At 48.5% G+C, this 24,000-nt stretch overlaps 2 protein-coding genes across 2 annotated transcripts in view; one reads left to right on the forward strand and one right to left on the reverse strand.

Annotated features, from left to right (window-relative positions):
* Nucleotides 1-17,457, reverse strand: part of pds5a (PDS5 cohesin associated factor A) — a 90,371-nt gene extending 72,914 nt beyond the window's left edge. The window contains 3 exon segments of the mRNA XM_064926812.1: nt 2,323-2,526; nt 16,178-16,331; nt 17,319-17,457. Of these exon segments, the coding sequence (XP_064782884.1) occupies nt 2,323-2,526; nt 16,178-16,291 (318 nt within the window). The 5' untranslated portion in view covers nt 16,292-16,331; nt 17,319-17,457.
* Nucleotides 17,458-18,196: 739 nt separating this feature from the next.
* n4bp2 (NEDD4 binding protein 2) overlaps nt 18,197-24,000 on the forward strand; it is a 56,557-nt gene continuing 50,753 nt past the window's right edge. The window contains exon 1 of the mRNA XM_064925941.1: nt 18,197-18,603. Coding sequence (XP_064782013.1) covers nt 18,309-18,603 — 295 coding nt within the window. The 5' untranslated portion in view covers nt 18,197-18,308. The remainder of the gene's footprint in view (nt 18,604-24,000) is intronic.

Raw genomic sequence — 24,000 nt, forward strand, 5'->3', positions numbered from 1 at the left:
CTTCATAAATGGTTATGGTTTTATAAAGGGTAATGACTTCATAAATGGTTATGGTTTCATAAAGGGTAATGTCCAGTATGGGTTATGGTTTTATAAAGGGTTATGGCTTCATAAATGGTTATGGTTTTATAAAGGGTCATGGCTTTATAAAGGGTTAATGTCCAGTAAGGGTTATGGTTTTATAAAGGGTTAATGTCCAGTATGGGTTATGGTTTTATAAAGGGTCATGGCTTCATAAATGGTTATGGTTTTATAAAGGGTCATGGCTTCATAAATGGTTATGGTTTTATAAAGGGGTAATGGCTTCATAAATGGTTATGGTTTTATAAAGGGTAATGTCCAGTAAGGGTTATGGTTTTATAAAGGGTTATGGTTTTATAAATGGTTATGGTTTTATAAAGGGTCATGGCCTTATTAAGGGTTAATGTCCAGTAAGGGTTATGGTTTTATAAAGGGTTAATGTCCAGTATGGGTTATGGTTTTATAAAGGGTCATGGCTTCATAAATGGATATGGTTTTATAAAGGGTAATGGCTTAATAAATGGTTATGGTTTTATAAAGGGTAATGTCCAGTATGGGTTATGGTTTTATAAAGGGTTAATTTCCAGTATGGGTTATGGTTTTATAAAGGGGTAATGTCCAGTATGGGTTATGGTTTTATAAAGGGGTAATGTCCAGTATGGGTTATGGTTTTATAAAGGGTCATGGCTTCATAAATGGATATGGTTTTATAAAGGGTCATGGCTTCATAAATGGTTATGGTTTTATAAAGGGTAATATCCAGTATGGGTTATGGTTTTATAAAGGGGTAATGTCCAGTAAGGGTTATGGTTTTATAAAGGGTAATGTCCAGTATGGGTTATGGTTTTATAAAGGGGTAATGTCCAGTATGGGTTATGGTTTTATAAAGGGTTAAAGTCCAGTATGGGTTATGGTTTTATAAAGGGGTAATGTCCAGTAAGGGTTATGGTTTCATAAAGGGTTAATTTCCAGTATGGGTTATGGTTTTATAAAGGGGTAATGTCCAGTAAGGGTTATGGTTTTATAAAGGGTTAATGTCCAGTATGGGTTATGGTTTTATAAAGGGGTAATGTCCAGTATGGGTTATGGTTTTATAAAGGGGTAATGTCCAGTATGGGTTATGGTTTTATAAAGGGGTAATGTCCAGTATGGGTTATGGTTTTATAAAGGAGTAATGTCCAGTATGGGTTATGGGTTGTGATGAACGTTAGACCAGTTACCTTCAGCTTGTCGTGTGGGGGTTATGGTTGTGTTGAAGGTTAGATGAAGGTTATACCAGCGACCTTCAGCTTGTGTTGTGGGTGTATGGGGTTATGGGTTGTGTTGAATGGTTTTAAATGGTTATGGTTTTATAAAGGGTAATGTCCAGTATGGGTTATGGTTTTATAAAGGGTTATGGCTTCATAAATGGTTATGGTTTTATAAAGGATCATGGCTTTATAAAGGGTTAATGTCCAGTAAGGGTTATGGTTTTATAAAGGGTTATGGCTTCATAAATGGTTATGGTTTTATAAAGGATCATGGCTTTATAAAGGGTTAATGTCCAGTAAGGGTTATGGTTTTATAAAGGGTTAATGTCCAGTAAGGGTTATGGTTTTATAAAGGGTTAATGTCCAGTATGGGTTATGGTTTTATAAAGGGTAATGGCTTCATAAATGGTTATGGTTTTATAAAGGGTAATGTCCAGTATGGGTTATGGTTTTATAAAGGGTTAATTTCCAGTATGGGTTATGGTTTTATAAAGGGGTAATGTCCAGTAAGGGTTATGGTTTTATAAAGGGGTAATGTCCAGTATGGGTTATGGTTTTATAAAGGGGTAATGTCCAGTATGGGTTATGGTTTTATAAAGGGTCATGGCTTCATAAATGGTTATGGTTTTATAAAGGGTAATATCCAGTATGGGTTATGGTTTTATAAAGGGGTAATGTCCAGTAAGGGTTATGGTTTTATAAAGGGTTAATGTCCAGTATGGGTTATGGTTTTATAAAGGGGTAATGTCCAGTATGGGTTATGGTTTTATAAAGGGGTAATGTCCAGTAAGGGTTATGGTTTTATAAAGGGGTAATGTCCAGTAAGGGTTATGGTTTTATAAAGGGTAATGTCCAGTATGGGTTATGGTTTTATAAAGGGGTAATGTCCAGTATGGGTTATGGTTGTGTTGAAGGTTAGACCAGTTACCTTCAGCTTGCCGTGTGGGGGTTATGGTTGTGTTGAAGGTTAGATGAAGGTTATACCAGCGACCTTCAGCTTGTGTTGTGGGTGTATGGGGTTATGGGTTGTGTTGAACGTTAGACCAGTTACCTTCAGCTTGTCGTGTGAGGTGTAAGGGGCCTCAGGGGCGTAGATCCTGAAGATGTCAGCCAGGCAGCAGGCCACCAGGAGGCGCACGTCCTTGTTAGGGTTCCTCAAGAAGAACTCTGAGGCCAGATGGAGAGCCAGGTTCAGATACTGCTGCTTCTCCTCCTCGCTGTCCTGGTCCATGTCCATGTAGGTCTTCACCACCATCTACAGAGAGAGATGATTGGTTAAGGTCTGGTCCTTCACTACCATCTACAGAGAGAGATGATTGGTTAAGGTCTGGTCCTTCACTACCATCTACAGAGAGAGATGATTGGTTAAGGTCTGGTCCATGTCGGTCTTCACCACCATCTACAGAGAGAGATGATTGGTTAAGGTCTGGTCTTTCACTACCATCTACAGAGAGAGATGATTGGTTAAGGTCTGGTCTTTCACTTTCATCTACAGAGAGAGATGATTGGTTAAGGTCTGGTCCTTCACTACCATCTACAGAGAGAGATGATGATTGGTTAAGGTCTGGTCCATATAGGTCAACTAGAATAAAACCAGCTCCCATTACTAATGTACCACTGGAATAAAACCAGCTCCCATTACTAATGTACAAGTGGAATAAAACCAGCTCCCTTTACTAATGTACAACTGGAATAAAACCAGCTCCCTTTACTAATGTACAAGTGGAATAAAACCAGCTCCCAGTACTAATGTACAACTGGAATAAAACCAGCTCCCAATACTAATGTACAACTGGAATAAAACCAGCTCCCATTACTAATGTACAAGTGGAATAAAACCAGCTCCCATTACTGATGTATGATTAGAATAGAACTAGATGAAACATAACATCAATCAATTTACGAGTTGTAAACTCTCATTCTCTCTCCCGGTCAACAGAGAGACTCAACTCCACTCGAAGAATGCCCCTAGCACGAGGACCCAGAAGAACGCCCCCTAGCACTAGGACCCAGCAGAACGCCCCTAGCACTAAGACCCAGCAGAACGCCCCTAGCACGAGGACCCAGCAGAACGCCCCTAGCACTAGGACCCAGCAGAACGCCCCTAGCACTAGGACCCAGCAGAACGCCCCTAGCACGAGGACCCAGCAGAACGCCCCTAGCACGAGGACCCAGCAGAACGCCCCTAGCACTAGGACCCAGCAGAACGCCACTAGCACGAGGACCCAGCAGAACGCCCCTAGCACTAGGACCCAGCAGAACGCCCCTAGCACGAGGACCCAGCAGAACGCCCCTAGCACGAGGACCCAGCAGAACGCCCCTAGCACTAGGACCCAGCAGAACGCCCCTAGGACCCAGCAGAACGCCACTAGGACCCAGCAGAACGCCCCCTAGCACTAGGACCCAGCAGAACGCCCCTAGCACTAGGACCCAGCAGAACGCCCCTAGCACTAGGACCCAGCAGAACGCCCCTAGCACTAGGACCCAGCAGAACGCCCCTAGCACTAGGACCCAGCAGAACGCCCCTAGCACTAGGACCCAGCAGAACGCCCCTAGCACTAGGACCCAGCAGAACGCCCCTAGCACGAGGACCCAGCAGAACGCCCCTAGCACGAGGACCCAGCAGAACGCCCCTAGCACTAGGACCCAGCAGAACGCCACTAGCACGAGGACCCAGCAGAACGCCCCTAGCACTAGGACCCAGCAGAACGCCCCTAGCACGAGGACCCAGCAGAACGCCCCTAGCACGAGGACCCAGCAGAACGCCCCTAGCACTAGGACCCAGCAGAACGCCCCTAGGACCCAGCAGAACGCCACTAGGACCCAGCAGAACGCCCCCTAGCACTAGGACCCAGCAGAACGCCCCTAGCACTAGGACCCAGCAGAACGCCCCTAGCACTAGGACCCAGCAGAACGCCCCTAGCACTAGGACCCAGCAGAACGCCCCTAGCACTAGGACCCAGCAGAACGCCCCTAGCACTAGGACCCAGCAGAACGCCCCTAGCACTAGGACCCAGCAGAACGCCCCTAGCACGAGGACCCAGCAGAACGCCCCTAGCACGAGGACCCAGCAGAACGCCCCTAGCACTAGGACCCAGCAGAACGCCCCTAGCACTAGGACCCAGCAGAACGCCCCTAGCACTAGGACCCAGCAGAACGCCCCTAGCACGAGGACCCAGCAGAACGCCCCTAGCACTAGGACCCAGCAGAACGCCCCTAGCACTCGAACCCAGCAGAACGCCCCTAGCACTTGAACCCAGCAGAACGCCCCTAGCACTAGGACCCAGCAGAACGCCCCTAGCACTAGGACCCAGCAGAACGCCCCTAGCACTAGGACCCAGCAGAACGCCGCTAGCACTAGGACCCAGCAGAACGCCCCTAGCACTAGGACCCAGCAGAACGCCCCTAGCACTAGGACCCAGCAGAACGCCACTAGGACCCAGCAGAACGCCCCCTAGCACTAGGACCCAGCAGAACGCCCCTAGCACTAGGACCCAGCAGAACGCCCCTAGCACTAGGACCCAGCAGAACGCCCCTAGCACTAGGACCCAGCAGAACGCCCCTAGCACTAGGACCCAGCAGAACGCCCCTAGCACTAGGACCCAGCAGAACGCCCCTAGCACTAGGACCCAGCAGAACGCCCCTAGCACTAGGACCCAGCAGAACGCCCCTAGCACGAGGACCCAGCAGAACGCCCCTAGCACGAGGACCCAGCAGAACGCCCCTAGCACTAGGACCCAGCAGAACGCCCCTAGCACTAGGACCCAGCAGAACGCCCCTAGCACTAGGACCCAGCAGAACGCCCCTAGCACTAGGACCCAGCAGAACGCCCCTAGCACGAGGACCCAGCAGAACGCCCCTAGCACTAGGACCCAGCAGAACGCCCCTAGCACTCGAACCCAGCAGAACGCCCCTAGCACTCGAACCCAGCAGAACGCCCCTAGCACTAGGACCCAGCAGAACGCCCCTAGCACTAGGACCCAGCAGAACGCCCCTAGCACTAGGACCCAGCAGAACGCCCCTAGCACTAGGACCCAGCAGAACGCCCCTAGCACTAGGACCCAGCAGAACGCCCCTAGCACTAGGACCCAGCAGAACACCCCTAGCAATAGGACCCAGCAGAACGCCCCTAGCACGAGGACCCAGCAGAACGCCCCTAGCACTAGGACCCAGCAGAACGCCCCTAGCACTAGGACCCAGCAGAACGCCCCTAGCACTAGGACCCAGCAGAACGCCACTAGGACCCAGCAGAACGCCCCCTAGCACTAGGACCCAGCAGAACGCCCCTAGCACTAGGACCCAGCAGAACACCCCTAGTACTAGGACCCAGCAGAACGCCCCCAGCACGAGGACCCAGCAGAACGCCCCCAGCACTAGGACCCAGCAGAACGCCCCTAGCACTAGGACCCAGCAGAACGCCCCTAGCACTAGGACCCAGCAGAACGCCCCTAGCACTAGGACCCAGCAGAACGCCCCTAGCACTAGGACCCAGCAGAACGCCCCTAGCACTAGGACCCAGCAGAACGCCCCTAGCACGAGGACCCAGCAGAACGCCCCTAGCACGAGGACCCAGCAGAACGCCCCTAGCACGAGGACCAAGCAGAACGCCCCTAGCACGAGGACCCAGCAGAACGCCCCTAGCACTAGGACCCAGCAGAACGCCCCTAGCACTAGGACCCAGCAGAACGCCCCTAGCACTAGGACCCTGCAGACACCACTTCTACCTCCGTGTTTCTCCAAGGCACAGAGCAGCAGTAACCAAGCTGCAGACAGGAGTGGAGGGGGGGATGGGTGCTGAAACACAGACAGGAGAATGAGCTCTGCTTCTGCCTCTCTCTCTGTCTCTCTCTGTCTCTCTCTGCCTCTCTCTGCCTCTCTCTGCCTCTCTCTGCCTCTCTCTGCCTCTCTCTGCCTCTCTCTGCCTCTCTCTGCCTCTCTCTGCCTCTCTCTGCCTCTCTCTGCCTCTCTCTGCCTCTCTTTCTCTTTCTGCCTCTCTCTCTTTCTGTCCCTCTCTGGCTCAATCTACCGAACAATCAATCTCCCGAACGGCCTCCGGAGGCTGTGAAATCCTGTGTTACACATGATAACAGGTCCTATGTAGCAGCCGGGCTACCACAGGGCTACCACAGTTTAACAGGGCTACCACAGTACCACAGGGCTACCACAGGGCTACCACAGTTTAACAGGGCTACCACAGGGCTACCACAGTACCACAGGGCTACCACAGGGCTACCACAGTACCACAGGGCTACCACAGGGCTACCACAGTACCACAGGGCTACCACAGGGCTACCACAGGGCTACCACAGTACCACAGGGCTACCACAGTACCACAGGGCTACCACAGTACCACAGGGCTACCACAGTACCAAGGGCTACCACAGTACCACAGGGCTACCACAGTACCACAGGGCTACCACAGTACCACAGGGCTACCACAGTACCACAGGGCTACCACAGTTTAACAGGGCTACCACAGTTTAACAGGGCTACCACAGTACCACAGGGCTACCACAGTTGAACAGCTCTATTTCATAACAGAGAAAGACAAGGCGTCCCTTCTCCAATGGTAATATGAAGTACCTGCATTCTTTTAACAATATAAAGCAAATGGTGGAAAAGTACTTCAATATAAATTAAAATACTTTAAAGTACTACTTAAGTAGTTTTTTTGGGGGGTTATCTGTACTTTAAGACTTAAATTTGACAACTTTTACTTCACTACATTTCTAAAGAAAATAATTTTACTTCCTACATTTTCTCTGATAACCTAAAGTACTTGTTACATTTTGAATGCTTAGCAGGACAGGGTTTGGGGGGGGTGGGGGATTGTGAAATTCACCTGGTCATCCCTACTGCCTCTGATCTGGTGGACTCACTAAACAGAGAACATCCCTGGTCGTCCCTACTGCCTCTGATCTGGAGGACTCACTAAACAGAGAACATCCCTGGTCATCTACTGTCTCTGATCTGGAGGACTCACTAAACAGAGAACATCCCTGGTCATCCCTACTGCCTCTGATCTGAAGGACTCACTAAACAGAGAACATCCCTGGTCATCCCTACTGCCTCTGATCTGGAGGACTCACTAAACATCCCTACTGCCTCTGATCTGGAGGACTCACTAAACAGAGAACATCCCTGGTCATCTCTACTGCCTCTGATCTGGAGGACTCACTAAACAGAGAACATCCCTGGTCATCCCTACTGCCTCTGATCTGGAGGACTCACTAAACAGAGAACATCCCTGGTCATCTACTGTCTCTGATCTGGAGGACTCACTAAACAGAGAACATCCCTGGTCGTCCCTACTGCCTCTGATCTGGAGGACTCACTAAACAGAGAACATCCCTGGTCATCTACTGTCTCTGATCTGGAGGACTCACTAAACAGAGAACATCCCTGGTCATCCCTACTGCCTCTGATCTGGAGGACTCACTAAACAGAGGAGGAGGCCCAATCAGAAGCCATCACTAGGTCTTTGCAGGAGGCCCAATCAGAAGCCATCACTAGGTCTTTGCAGGAGGCCCAATCAGGAGGCCCAATCAGAAGCCATCACTAGGTCTTTGTAGGAGGCCCAATCAGAAGCCATCACTAGGTCTTTGCAGGAGGCCCAATCAGAAGCCATCACTAGGTCTTTGCAGGAGGCCCAATCAGAAGCCATCACTAGGTCTTTGCAGGAGGCCCAATCAGAAGCCATCACTAGGTCTTTGCAGGAGGCCCAATCAGAAGCCATCACTAGGTCTTTGCAGGAGGCCCAAACAGAAGCCATTACTAGGTCTTTGTAGGAGGCCCAATCAGAAGCCATCACTAGGTCTTTGTAGGAGGCCCAATCAGAAGCCATCACTAGGTCTTTGTAGGAGGCCCAATCAGAAGCCATCACTAGGTCTTTGTAGGAGGCCCATCAGAAGCCATCACTGGGTCTTTGTAGGAGGCCCAATCAGAAGCCATCACTGGGTCTAGGAGTCAGCTCATTGGACAAACAGACTGAAATGGCGATCCACATGACAAAGCTGACCGTGCATGTTGAGGTCTAGGCTGGTAGGAATATAGTCAGAACCCATACCCAGCGCTAACTAGCTAGCTGTGTTTTTATATAGTCAGAACCCATACCCAGCGCTAACTAGCTAGCTGTGTTTTTATATAGTCAGAACCCATACCCAGCGCTAACTAGCTAGCTGTGTTTTTATATAGTCAGAACCCATACCCAGCGCTAACTAGCTAGCTGTGTTTTTATATAGTCAGAACCCATACCCAGCGCTAACTAGCTAGCTGTGTTTTTATATAGTCAGAACCCATACCCAGCGCTAACTAGCTAGCTGTGTTTTTATATAGTCAGAACCCATACCCAGCGCTAACTAGCTAGCTGTGTTTTTATATAGTCAGAACCCATACCCAGCGCTAACTAGCTAGCTGTGTTTTTATATAGTCAGAACCCATACCCAGCGCTAACTAGCTAGCTGTGTTTTTATATAGTCAGAACCCATACCCAGCGCTAACTAGCTAGCTGTGTTTTTATATAGTCAGAACCCATACCCAGCGCTAACTAGCTAGCTGTGTTTTTATATAGTCAGAACCCATACCCAGCGCTAACTAGCTAGCTGTGTTTTTATATAGTCAGAACCCATACCCAGCGCTAGCCAGCTAGCTGTGTTTTTATATAGTCAGAACCCATACCCAGCGCTAACTAGCTAGCTGTGTTTTTATATAGTCAGAACCCATACCCAGCGCTAGCCAGCTAGCTGTGTTTTTATATAGTCAGAACCCATACCCAGCGCTAACTAGCTAGCTGTGTTTTTATATAGTCAGAACCCATACCCAGCGCTAACTAGCTAGCTGTGTTTTTATATTGTCAGAACCCATACCCAGCGCTAACTAGCTAGCTGTGTTTTTATATAGTCAGAACCCATACCCAGCGCTAACTAGCTAGCTGTGTTTTTATATAGTCAGAACCCATACCCAGCGCTAACTAGCTGGCCAACTGGGTTAATATATAGTCAGAACCCATACCCAGCGCTAACTAGCTAGCTAGCTGTTTTTTTTATATAGTCAGAACCCATACCCAGCGCTAACTAGCTAGCTAGCTGTTTTTTTATATAGTCAGAACCCATACCCAGCGCTAACTAGCTAGCTAGCAGTGTTTTTATATAGTCAGAACCCATACCCAGCACTAACTCGCTGGCCAACTGGGTTAATATATAGTCAGAACCCATACCCAGCGCTAGCTAGCTGTGTTTTTATATAGTCAGAACCCATACCCTGCCGATATAGGGAATAGGGCTCTGGTCTATAGTAGTACCACTATATAGGGAATAGGGCTCTGGTCTAAAGTAGTGTACTATATAGGGAATAGGGCTCTGGTCTATAGTAGTGTACTATATAGGGAATAGGGCTCTGGTCTATAGTAGTGTACTATATAGGGAATAGGGTGCTATTTGACCTCGCTCCAGGAAGAAGAGGCTGCAGCTGTGCGTGTGTGCAGTACCTGGTTCACAGTCCGGTTGCCATAGTGACAGGACGGGGCTTGAACATTGTAGATGACCTGGCATCGCTCGTCATGGACGGCTGTTCTCGTGCTCTATGTATCTATTCTTCTACAAAACAGGATATTATCTATTTTCATTTAACGAGGCATTTAAGAACAAATTCTTATTTAGAATGATGGCTTACCAAAAGTGCTCCTTGTGGAGATGGGGGCTGGGATTAAACATTAAAAATAAAATATAAATATAGGACAAAAAACATACATCACAGCAAGAGACACCACAACATTACATAAAGAGACCGAAGACACCAACAACACAACATTACATAAAGAGACCGAAGACAACAACAACAACATTAAATAAAGAGACCGAAGACAACAACAACAACACTACATAAAGAGACCGAAGACGACAACAACACTACATAAAGAGACCGAAGACGACAACAACACTACATAAAGAGACCGAAGACGACAACAACACAAAGAGACCGAAGACGACAACAACACAAAGAGACCGAAGACGACAACAACACAAAGAGACCGAAGACGACAACAACACAAAGAGACCGAAGACGACAACAACACAAAGAGACCGAAGACGACAACAACACAAAGAGACCGAAGACGACAACAACACAAAGAGACCGAAGACGACAACAACACAAAGAGACCGAAGACGACAACAACACAAAGAGACCGAAGACGACAACAACACAAAGAGACCGAAGACGACAACAACACAAAGAGACCGAAGACGACAACAACACAAAGAGACCGAAGACGACAACAACACAAAGAGACCGAAGACGACAACAACACAAAGAGACCGAAGACGACAACAACACAAAGAGACCGAAGACGACAACAACACAAAGAGACCGAAGACGACAACAACACAAAGAGACCGAAGACGACAACAACACAAAGAGACCGAAGACGACAACAACACAAAGAGACCGAAGACGACAACAACACAAAGAGACCGAAGACGACAACAACACAAAGAGACCGAAGACGACAACAACACAAAGAGACCGAAGACGACAACAACACAAAGAGACCGAAGACGACAACATTACATAAAGAGACCGAAGACGACAACATTACATAAAGAGACCGAAGACAACACAACATTACATAAAGAGACCGAAGACAACACAACATTACATAAAGAGACCGAAGACAACAACACAACATTACATAAAGAGACTGAAGACAACACACCATTACATAAAGAGACCGAAGACAACAACACAACAATACATAAAGAGACCGAAGACAACAACATTACATAAAGAGACCGAAGACAACACAACATTACATAAAGAGACCGAAGACAACACAACATTACATAAAGAGACCGAAGACAACACAACATTACATAAAGAGACCGAAGACAACACAACATTACATAAAGAGAGACCGAAGACAACACAACATTACATAAAGAGAGACCGAAGACAACACAACATTACATAAAGAGAGACCGAAGACAACACAACATTACATAAAGAGAGACCGAAGACAACACAACATTACATAAAGAGACCCAAGACAACAACACAACATTACATAAAGAGACCCAAGACAACAACACAACATTACATAAAGAGACCCAAGACAACAACACAACATTATATAAAGAGACCGAAGACAACAACACAACATTACATAAAGAGACCCAAGACAACAACAAAACATTACATAAAGAGACCGAAGACAACACCACATAAAGAGACCGAAGACAACAACACAACATTACATAAAGAGACCGAAGACAACACAACATTACATAAAGAGACCGAAGACAACAACACAACATTACATAAAGAGACCGAAGACAACAACACAACATTACATAAAGAGACCCAAGACAACAACACAACATTACATAAAGAGACCGAAGACAACAACATTACATAAAGAGACCGAAGACAACACAACACAAAGAGAGACTGAAAACAACAACATTACATAAAGAGACCGAAGACAACACAACTTTACATAAAGAGACCGAAGACAACAACACAACTTTACATAAAGAGAGATCGAAGACGACAACATAGCAAGGCAGCAACACATGACAACAACATGGTAGCAACACAACATGACATCAACACGGTGGCAACACAACATGGTAGCAACACAGCTTGACAACATGGTTGCAACACAGCTTGACAACAACATGGTAGCAACACAGCTTGACAACAACATGGTAGCAACACAACATGACAACAACATGGTAGCAACACATGACAACATCAACAAGGTAGCAACACAGCATGGCAGCAACACAACACAGGGAACAAACATTATTGGGCCCAGACAACAGCACAAAGGGCAAAGAAGGTAGAGACGACAATACATCACGCGAAGCAGCCACAACTGTCACTAAGACTGTCCAAACGGCTCCCTTACACAGACACAGCTCGGTGTAAGGGAGTTACTATAGTTGAGCTCAGTGCTTGGACTTGGACTGAAATAAGTTCTGTTGATGTTTAGGTGCTGGCCCAGTTGGGTTTATATTTAGTTGCAGGACCTCCACTTTGGAGCTAATATTGTATACGAGGGACAGGAACTCAAGCAGCAGAACATGTGAGGTGACTCAGTTCCGATGAGCTTCTGCCCAAGTCAGGGTAGAAGCATTTTTAAACTGCCTGTCTGTCGGCCCTCCGCGTGCCTGCCTGTCTGCCTGTCGGCCCTCTGCGCGCCTGACTGTCTGCCTGTCGGCCCTCTGCGCGCCTGCCTGTCTGCCTGTCGGCCCTCTGCGCGCCTGCCTGCCGGCCCTCTGCGCGCCTGCCTGCCTGCCTGCCTGTCGGCCCTCTGCGCGCCTGCCTGCCTGCCTGTCGGCCCTCTGCGCGCCTGCCTGCCTGCCTGTCGGCCCTCTGCGCGCCTGCCTGCCTGCCTGTCGCGCGCCTGCCTGCCTGTCTGTCGGCCCTCTGCGCGCCTGCCTGCCTGCCGGCCGGCCCTCTGCGCGCCTGCCTGCCGGCCGGCCCTCTGCGCGCGCCTGCCTGCCGGCCGGCCCTCTGCGCGCCTGCCTGCCGGCCGGCCCTCTGCGCGCCTGCCTGCCGGCCGGCCCTCTGCGCGCCTGCCTGCCGGCCTGCCTGTCGGCCCTCTGCGCGCCTGCCTGACTGTCTGCCTGTCGGCCCTCTGCGCGCCTGCCTGTCTGCCTGTCGGCCCTCTGCGCGCCTGCCTGCCGGCCCTCTGCGCGCCTGCCTGCCTGCCTGCCTGTCGGCCCTCTGCGCGCCTGCCTGCCGGCCCTCTGCGCGCCTGCCTGCCTGCCTGCCTGCCGGCCCTCTGCGCGCCTGCCTGCCTGCCTGCCTGTCGGCCCTCTGCGCGCCTGCCTGCCTGCCTGTCGGCCCTCTGCGCGCCTGCCTGCCTGCCTGTCGGCCCTCTGCGCGCCTGCCTGCCTGCCTGTCGGCCCTCTGCGCGCCTGCCTGCCTGCCTGTCGGCCCTCTGCGCGCCTGCCTGCCTGCCGGCCGGCCCTCTGCGCGCCTGCCTGCCGGCCGGCCCTCTGCGCGCCTGCCTGCCGGCCGGCCCTCTGCGCGCCTGCCTGCCGGCCGGCCCTCTGCGCGCCTGCCTGCCGGCCGGCCCTCTGCGCGCCTGCCTGCCGGCCGGCCCTCTGCGCGCCTGCCTGCCGGCCTGCCCTCTGCGCGCCTGCCTGCCGGCCTGCCTGTCGGCCCTCTGCGCGCCTGCCTGCCGGCCTGCCTGTCGGCCCTCTGCGCGCCGGCCTGCCTGTCGGCCCTCTGCGCGCCGGCCTGCCTGTCGGCCCTCTGCGCGCCGGCCTGCCTGTCGGCCCTCTGCGCGCCTGCCTGCCTGTCGGCCCTCTGCGCGCCTGCCTGCCTGTCGGCCCTCTGCGCGCCTGCCTGCCTGTCGGCCCTCTGCGCGCCTGCCTGCCTGCCTGTCGGCCCTCTGCGTGCCTGCCTGTCGGCCCTCTGCGTGCCTGCCTGTCGGCCCTCTGCGTGCCTGCCTGCCTGTCGGCCCTCTGCGTGCCTGCCTGCCTGCCTGTCGGCCCTCTGCGTGCCTGCCTGCCTGCCTGTCGGCCCTCTGCGTTCCTGCCTGCCTGCCTGTCGGCCCTCTGCGTTCCTGCCTGCCTGCCTGTCGGCCCTCTGCGTGCCTGCCTGCCTGCCTGTCGGCCCTCTGCGTTCCTGCCTGCCTGCCTGTCGGCCCTCTGCGTGCCTGCCTGCCTGTCGGCCCTCTGCGTGCCTGCCTGCCTGTCGGCCCTCTGCGTGCCTGCCTGCCTGTCGGCCCTCTGCGTGCCTGCCTGCCTGTCGGCCCTCTGCGTGCCTGCGTGCCTGCCTGCCTGCCTGCCTGCCTGTCGGCCCTCTGCGTGCCTGCCTGCCTGTCGGCCCTCCGCCCGCCTGCCTGTCGGCCCTCTGCGCGCCTGCCTGCCTGCCTGTCGGCCCTCTGCGCGCCTGCCTGCCTGCCTGTCGGCCCTCTGCGCGCCTGCCTGCCTGCCTGTCGGCCCTCTGCGTGCCTGCCTGTCGGCCCTCTGCGTGCCTGCCTGTCGGCCCTCTGCGTGCCTGCCTGTCGGCCCTCTGCGTGCCTGCCTGTCGGCCCTCTGCGTGCCTGCCTGCCTGCCTGTCGGCCCTCTGCGTGCCTGCCTGCCTGTCGGCCCTCTGCGTGCCTGCCTGCCTGCCTGTCGGCCCTCTGCGTTCCTGCCTGCCTGCCTGTCGGCCCTCTGCGTTCCTGCCTGCCTGCCTGTCGGCCCTCTGCGTGCCTGCCTGCCTGTCGGCCCTCTGCGTGCCTGCCTGCCTGTCGGCCCTCTGCGCGCCTGCCTGCCTGTCGGCCCTCTGCGCGCCTGCCTGCCTGCCTGTCGGCCCTCTGCGCGCCTGCCTGCCTGCCTGTCGGCCCTCTGCGTGCCTGCCTGTCGGCCCTCTGCGTGCCTGCCTGTCGGCCCTCTGCGTGCCTGCCTGCCTGTCGGCCCTCTGCGTGCCTGCCTGCCTGCCTGTCGGCCCTCTGCGTGCCTGCCTGCCTGCCTGTCGGCCCTCTGCGTGCCTGCCTGCCTGCCTGTCGGCCCTCTGCGTGCCTGCCTGCCTGCCTGTCGGCCCTCTGCGTTCCTGCCTGCCTGCCTGTCGGCCCTCTGCGTTCCTGCCTGCCTGCCTGTCGGCCCTCTGCGTGCCTGCCTGCCTGTCGGCCCTCTGCGTGCCTGCCTGCCTGTCGGCCCTCTGCGTGCCTGCCTGCCTGTCGGCCCTCTGCGTGCCTGCCTGCCTGTCGGCCCTCTGCGTGCCTGCCTGCCTGTCGGCCCTCTGCGTGCCTGCCTGCCTGTCGGCCCTCTGCGTGCCTGCCTGCCTGCCTGCCTGCCTGTCGGCCCTCTGCGTGCCTGCCTGCCTGTCGGCCCTCTGCGCGCCTGCCTGTCGGCCCTCTGCGCGCCTGCCTGCCTGCCTGTCGGCCCTCTGCGCGCCTGCCTGCCTGCCTGTCGGCCCTCTGCGCGCCTGCCTGCCTGTCGGCCCTCTGCGCGCCTGCCTGCCTGCCTGTCGGCCCTCTGCGTGCCTGCCTGTCGGCCCTCTGCGTGCCTGCCTGTCGGCCCTCTGCGTGCCTGCCTGTCGGCCCTCTGCGTGCCTGCCTGCCTGCCTGTCGGCCCTCTGCGTGCCTGCCTGCCTGTCGGCCCTCTGCGTGCCTGCCTGCCTGCCTGTCGGCCCTCTGCGTTCCTGCCTGCCTGCCTGTCGGCCCTCTGCGTTCCTGCCTGCCTGTCGGCCCTCTGCGTGCCTGCCTGCCTGTCGGCCCTCTGCGTGCCTGCCTGCCTGTCGGCCCTCTGCGTGCCTGCCTGCCTGCCTGTCGGCCCTCTGCGTGCCTGCCTGCCTGTCGGCCCTCTGCGTGCCTGCCTGTCTATCCTCCGCAGAACAAAAAACAGCAACAGCATCACAGAGAGGTTTCCATAGAGGTGGTTGGTCCCCCCACCCCTTCTATTCATGACATCATACCTCAGGTACACAAGGCAGACCTCCCACTAGTGCATGACGTCATACACAACGACGTCATAAAGAACGCCGGCGTCACGGTGTTCTAGATCTATGACCGTGGTACGGTACCATGACAACGTCACCTATAACACCTCTGGCTTCCCAGCAGAGTAGCAACTTTATTGGAAGAAAAATTTAAAAAAATCCTCTGACCATAGATAGCTACTGTCTCTGAAAAAGCTGTTTGCTTTTACCTCCATCTCAGTCTCTCTCTCTCTCTCCCTGCCTATACTAGTGCACGACAGGTGTCTTTCATGTTTAGAGAGTTTGGGCGTTATTGGTAATCGGCCAGTGTGCTGGACATTGATGTAGTGAGTCTGAAGAGATAGCTACAGTATGTTTACAGTGAGAACCCCCTCCCCAAGCTCACTAGGTCTCTGCAAACCACCTGAACACATCTTAGCTCAGTCAGTCTTGACAGATGGCCATGGGGGGGTTGGTTTTAACCGACTAACCTTCAGCCGTTTCACCACCTCATCGTTGCTTATCTTCTCCGTGATTTCCTTCACTCCAGGCGGGTAGGTGATCTTGCTGTCCCCCGCCGGTTTCTGCTGCTGCGGGAACTCCATGCTTGTCGTCGTTTTAATCCACACAGTCCTCTACTGGCCTCTATAGGCCAGAAAACAAAACACAAATCAACACAACCATTCTACCGCACTTCTCTAAAAATATCGTTTTAAAACACTGTTTTGTGCTTCTGATTATTATTTATGCGATAGACTGCGAGGGGAATAGGCACGCGTCAGTCGTCTAGGGGGAAATGTCTCCCTGAATTAAGTTGTTTTTTTGTATAATTAAAAATAAAAAAATCCTGGCTGTGCTAGTTAGCATGTTAGCTAACCAGCGCGATATCCGCTCTGCAAATCGCATGTTCTTACATAAAGATTAACGTTAAATGTTTTGTAGCCACCTGTTTGGTTTGCGTTTTCAAATACAATATATATACCATTACACCTGTGTGTATGTTGAACGAGTCCGACAAAATCAAATTAATATCTATAAAAATACTACTATTGCAGGATGAGCTGCGATGCTAGCTAGCTAGCTATAGTAGTTGGTTCACAAGACCCGCACTGTGTATGCTAAGCTAAGCTAACCAACTAGCATTTTTAGCAATGTTAGCGTTGTTAGCATCGTTAGCATCGTTAGCATTGTTAGCCTAGGCCTCAAACTACTCACAGAGAACACCATCACATTTGCACATCACTGTTGTTACCAAAAGAGACAGAAATTAAATTCACGAATAATAGTTATTCTCAAGACCTCTTTCTGCGAACGACTTCCTATCATGTTTAGCGTTTAGAAGTAAAAAACAACTTTATTTGTCCAGGAAAATAAAGATAAATCAACTTCGTTATGTTTGTTTCAACTTCAAGCTCTCTCTGTCTCTGTCTCTCTCTTCACATCGTTTCCTTACAGTGGCGCTTACTTCTCTTGGTTGTAAAAAATGCAATCGTCGCCCTCCCTCTCCAACATCACAATTATCACAAAAGAAAGCTTTTTGTACACATACAACTATGAGCCAAAAATATCTGCAAACAGTAGCCGCGGTCCACCAAAAATAAACCCAACATGTAATTCCTGTATCATATTTACCTCACCAATGAGCGGTTTTAATTCATGAGGTTGTGTGTGTTTTTAGTTTCGGCACAAAGCTCCGTGTCTCCAGTCTCAGCAGCCAGTCTCAGCAGTTTGAATGTCCCCTCTGTGGACGCTGGGTGGACGGCGCCGTCCTCGGTCTGACCGGGGTACTGCAACACACCTCATCAAGCGGGACTCGGTAAAACCAAACTCCAACTTCCCCCTTCTTTTTTTTGATGCAGGAACATAAAAACCCGACAAGAGATGCTGATCCCAGGTCAGTATTTAGAAGTTCCCTGAATGGATAGGGGTTGAAGTTGTGGGGGGAGGGGAAAATAGATTCTTGGTTTGTGCATGGCCGGAATATAATTTATGAGGTTTGGAAGGAGTTTTCAATACTGTACCAAATAAATTAGAATAGCAGACAAAGCACCTATATTATGCCAATGTACCAAAGTTGCAGATATTAATACATGTAAAAGAGAAGTATTTAACACCATTGTAAATGCAACCGATATTTATGCTTATTTATTTTCCCTTTTGTACTTCAACCATTTATACATTGTTACAACACTGTATATATATGTAATGTGACATTTTAAATGTCTTTATTCTTTTGGAACTTCTGTGAGTGTGATGTTTACTGTTAGTTTTTATTGTTTATTTCACTTTTGTTTATTATCTACCTCACTTACTTTTGGCAATGTTTAACATGTGTTTCCCATGCCAATAAAGCCCCTTGAATTGAAATGGATTTAAATGAACAACAACCTAACGACAACATCTATTTGGGAACTACAAAAGTTGATTTGGCAGCTTTTCAGCTTGGTCTTATATCTGTCCAGGATGAACTGTAGTTGACCAACCCAGCCGCTTGGTGCGCTGCTGTTGTTTCAGCCCAGCTTCCTCAAACCAGCTTCTTCCGTTGTTTTTAACATGGGCACAACACCACGCTAGTGAGATACTTCCCTAAGACAACTGTTTTTAAACATTAGCACACCGAGAATGCCAAGGAAAAAGAAAAACGGCCAAAGCCCGGCCAGAGTACCCGGGTTGTCAAACGACAACTACTACCGAATACCGGGAACGAGTGACGGCGCGCCGCTGTCGAGAAGTGAATTCAACACCGGGACTAACTCTCACGACTACGGTAGTACTAATATGCTCGTTTCGACAAACTCAGGAGGCATCTCGGCTACTTCTCAGGACAAGGACGAGATCGTGAAGACCATGAAGGAGATGTTTTGCCACCTGGATCCGGAAGTTCTTTACATTGTGTTGGCCGAGTGTGACTTCAAAGGTAAATTACTCTTGACTGACAATGTGGCAAGTTGAACGTAGATAGTTGTGACAAAGTTTTTAGTTATCGTGATCGATATTAAGTATGTACCTAACGTGATTGGTTGGTTGGTTGCGTTGTTGCAACAGCAATGCTGGTCCCTTTTACCGATACATCCCATATTGATCATATGGTTGATTATGTTGATCAACGTTATGTCAGACGTTGTGTGACGTCACCTCTCTCGCACATCCCTGCTCCTCCACTTACACCCGACACTCAATCTAAACCACAACATGTTTTTTTTTTTTTTTTTACATAAGATGAATAACTACAGTCAAAAAAAAGCATCCAGGCTAACAATTTACTTTCCTATTTTGTGAATAGGATAACTCCGCGTTAGTGTGTATTTCAATGGCATGTGTGCTGACTGTGTGATCATATTGTTGCATAATTCCCTGGTGTCATGAGGTTACTGTAGCTCAACAGTACATATTGGGACTGTAGTTCACCAGTACATATTGGGACTGTAGTTCAACAGTACATATTGGGACTGTAGTTCAACAGTACATATTGGGACTGTAGTTCAACAGTACATATTGGGACTGTAGTTCAACAGTACATATTGGGACTGTAGTTCAACAGTACATATTGGGACTGTAGTTCAACAGTACATATTGGGACTGTAGTTCAACAGTACATATTGGGACTGTAGTTCAACAGTACATATTGGGACTGTAGTTCAACAGTACATATTGGGACTGTAGTTCAACAGTACATATTGGGACTGTAGTTCAACAGTACATATTGGGACTGTAGTTCAACAGTACATATTGGGACTGTAGTTCAACAGTACATATTGGGACTGTAGTTCAACAGTACATATTGGGACTGTAGTTCAACAGTACATATTGGGACTGTAGTTCAACAGTACATATTGGGACTGTAGTTCAACAGTACATATTGGGACTGTAGTTCAACAGTACATATTGGGACTGTAGTTCAACAGTACATATTGGGACTGTAGTTCAACAGTACATATTGGGACTGTAGTTCAACAGTACATATTGGGACTGTAGTTCAACAGTACATATTGGGACTGTAGTTCAACAGTACATATTGGGACTGTAGTTCAACAGTACATATTGGGACTGTAGTTCAACAGTACATATTGGGACTGTAGTTCAACAGTACATATTGGGACTGTAGTTCAACAGTACATATTGGGACTGTAGTTCAACAGTACATATTGGGACTGTAGTTCAACAGTACATATTGGGACTGTAGTTCAACAGTACATATTGGGACTGTAGTTCAACAGTACATATTGGGACTGTAGTTCAACAGTACATATTGGGACTGTAGTTCAACAGTACATATTGGGACTGTAGTTCAACAGTACATATTGGGACTGTAGTTCAACAGTACATATTGGGACTGTAGTTCAACAGTACATATTGGGACTGTAGTTCAACAGTACATATTGGGACTGTAGTTCAACAGTACATATTGGGACTGTAGTTCAACAGTACATATTGGGACTGTAGTTCAACAGTACATATAGTTCAACAGTACATATTGGGACTGTAGTTCAACAGTACATATTGGGACTGTAGTTCAACAGTACATATTGGGACTGTAGTTCAACAGTACATATTGGGACTGTAGTTCAACAGTACATATTGGGACTGTAGTTCAACAGTACATATTGGGACTGTAGTTCAACAGTACATATTGGGACTGTAGTTCAACAGTACATATTGGGACTGTAGTTCAACAGTACATATTGGGACTACAGTTCAACAGTACATATTGGGACCACAATTCAACAGTACATATTGGGACTACAATTCAACAGTACATATTGGGACTACAATTCAACAGTACATATTGGGACTACAATTCAACAGTACATATTGGGACTGTAGTTCAACAGTACATATTGGGACTGTAGTTCAACAGTACATATTGGGACTGTAGTTCAACAGTACATATTGGGACTGTAGTTCAACAGTACATATTGGGACTGTAGTTCAACAGTACATATTGGGACTGTAGTTCAACAGTACATATTGGGACTGTAGTTCAACAGTACATATTGGGACTGTAGTTCAACAGTACATATTGGGACTGTAGTTCAACAGTACATATTGGGACTGTAGTTCAACAGTACATATTGGGACTGTAGTTCAACAGTACATATTGGGACTGTAGTTCAACAGTACATATTGGGACTGTAGTTCAACAGTACATATTGGGACTGTAGTTCAACAGTACATATTGGGACTACAGTTCAACAGTACATATTGGGACTGTAGTTCAACAGTACATATTGGGACTGTAGTTCAACAGTACATATTGGGACTAGTTCAACAGTACATATTGGGACTAGTTCAACAGTACATATTGGGACTGTAGTTCAACAGTACATATTGGGACTGTAGTTCAACAGTACATATTGGGACTGTAGTTCAACAGTACATATTGGGACTGTAGTTCAACAGTACATATTGGGACTGTAGTTCAACAGTACATATTGGGACTGTAGTTCAACAGTACATATTGGGACTGTAGTTCAACAGTACATATTGGGACTGTAGTTCAAAAGTACATATTGGGACTGTAGTTCAACAGTACATATTGGGACTGTAGTTCAACAGTACATATTGGGACTGTAGTTCAACAGTACATATTGGGACTACAGTACATATTGGGACTGTAGTTCAACAGTACATACTGGGACTACAGTTCAACAGTACATATTGGGACTACAGTTCAACAGTACATATTGGGACTACAGTTCAACAGTACATATTGGGACCACAGTTCAACAGTACATATTGGGACCACAGTTCAACAGTACATATTGGGACTGTAGTTCAACAGTACATATTGGGACTACAATTCAACAGTACATATTGGGACTGTAGTTCAACAGTACATATTGGGACTACAGTTCAACAGTACATATATTGTTCAACAGTACATATTGGGACTGTAGTTCAACAGTACATATTGGGACTGTAGTTCAACAGTACATATTGGGACTGTAGTTCAACAGTACATATTGGGACTGTAGTTCAACAGTACATATTGGGACTGTAGTTCAACAGTACATATTGGGACTACAGTTCAACAGTACATATTGGGACTACAGTTCAACAGTACATATTGGGACTGTAGTTCAACAGTACATATTGGGACTACAGTTCAACAGTACATATTGGGACTACAATTCAACAGTACATATTGGGACTGTAGTTCAACAGTACATATTGGGACTGTAGTTCAACAGTACATATTGGGACTACAATTCAACAGTACATATTGGGACTGTAGTTCAACAGTACATATTGGGACTGTAGTTCAACAGTACATATTGGGACTGTAGTTCAACAGTACATATTGGGACTGTAGTTCAACAGTACATATTGGGACTGTAGTTCAACAGTACATATTGGGACTGTAGTTCAACAGTACATATTGGGACTGTAGTTCAACAGTACATATTGGGACTGTAGTTCAACAGTACATATTGGGACTGTAGTTCAACAGTACATATTGGGACTGTAGTTCAACAGTACATATTGGGACTGTAGTTCAACAGTACATATTGGGATAGTTTACATATTGGGACTGTAGTTCAACAGTACATATTGGGACTGTAGTTACAGTACATATTGGGACTACAGTTCAACAGTACATATTGGGACTACAGTACATATTGGGACTACAGTTCAACAGTACATATTGGGACTACAGTACAACAGTACATATTGGGAGTACAGTTGGGACTACAGTACATATTGGACTACAGTTCAACAGTACATATTGGGACTACAGTACAACAGTACATATTGAGACTACAGTACATATTGGGACTGTAGTTCAACAGTACATATTGAGACTACAGTACATATTGGGACTGTAGTTCAACAGTACATATTGGGACTACAGTTCAACAGTACATATTGAGACTACAGTTCAACAGTACATATTGGGACTGTAGTTCAACAATACATATTGGGACTTTAGTTCAACAATACATATTGGGACTGTAGTTCAACAGTACATATTGGGACTGTAGTTCAACAGTACATATTGGGACTGTAGTTCAACAGTACATATTGGGACTGTAGTTCAACAGTACATATTGGGACTGTAGTTCAACAGTACATATTGGGACTGTAGTTCAACAGTACATATTGGGACTGTAGTTCAACAGTACATATTGGGACTGTAGTTCAACAGTACATATTGGGACTGTAGTTCAACAGTACATATTGGGACTGTAGTTCAACAGTACATATTGGGACTGTAGTTCAACAGTACATATTGGGACTGTAGTTCAACAGTACATATTGGGACTGTAGTTCAACAGTACATATTGGGACTGTAGTTCAACAGTACATATTGGGACTGTAGTTCAACAGTACATATTGGGACTGTAGTTCAACAGTACATATTGGGACTGTAGTTCAACAGTACATATTGGGACTGTAGTTCAACAGTACATATTGGGACTGTAGTTCAACAGTACATATTGGGACTGTAGTTCAACAGTACATATTGGGACTGCAGTTCAACAGTACATATTGGGACTACAGTTCAACAGTACATATTGAGACTACAGTTCAACAGTACATATTGGGACTGTAGTTCAACAGTACATATTGGGACTACAGTTCAACAGTACATATTGAGACTACAATTCAACAGTACGTATTGAGACTACAATTCAACAGTATGTATTGGGACTGTAGTTCAACAGTACGTATTGGGACTGTAGTTCAACAGTACATATTGGGACTGTAGTTCAACAGTACATATTGGGACTGTAGTTCAACAGTACATATTGGGACTACAATTCAACAGTACATATTGGGACTGTAGTTCAACAGTACATATTGGGACTGTAGTTCAACAGTACATATTGGGACTGTAGTTCAACAGTACATATTGGGACTGTAGTTCAACAGTACATATTGGGACTGTAGTTCAACAGTACATATTGGGACTGTAGTTCAACAGTACATATTGGGACTGTAGTTCAACAGTACATATTGGGACTGTAGTTCAACAGTACATATTGGGACTGTAGTTCACCAGTACATATTGGGACTACAGTTCACCAGTACATATTGGGACTGTAGTTCAACAGTACATATTGGGACTGTAGTTCAACAGTACATATTGGGACTGTAGTTCAACAGTACATATTGGGACTACAGTACATATTGGGACTACAGTTCAACAGTACATATTGGGACTACAGTACATATTGGGACTACAGTTCAACAGTACATATTGGGACTACAGTACAACAGTACATATTGAGACTACAGTACATATTGGGACTGTAGTTCAACAGTACATATTGAGACTACAGTACATATTGGGACTGTAGTTCAACAGTAC

The sequence above is a fragment of the Oncorhynchus masou genome, chromosome 20, assembly GCF_036934945.1.
Source record: "Oncorhynchus masou masou isolate Uvic2021 chromosome 20, UVic_Omas_1.1, whole genome shotgun sequence".
Taxonomy (NCBI): domain Eukaryota; kingdom Metazoa; phylum Chordata; class Actinopteri; order Salmoniformes; family Salmonidae; genus Oncorhynchus; species Oncorhynchus masou.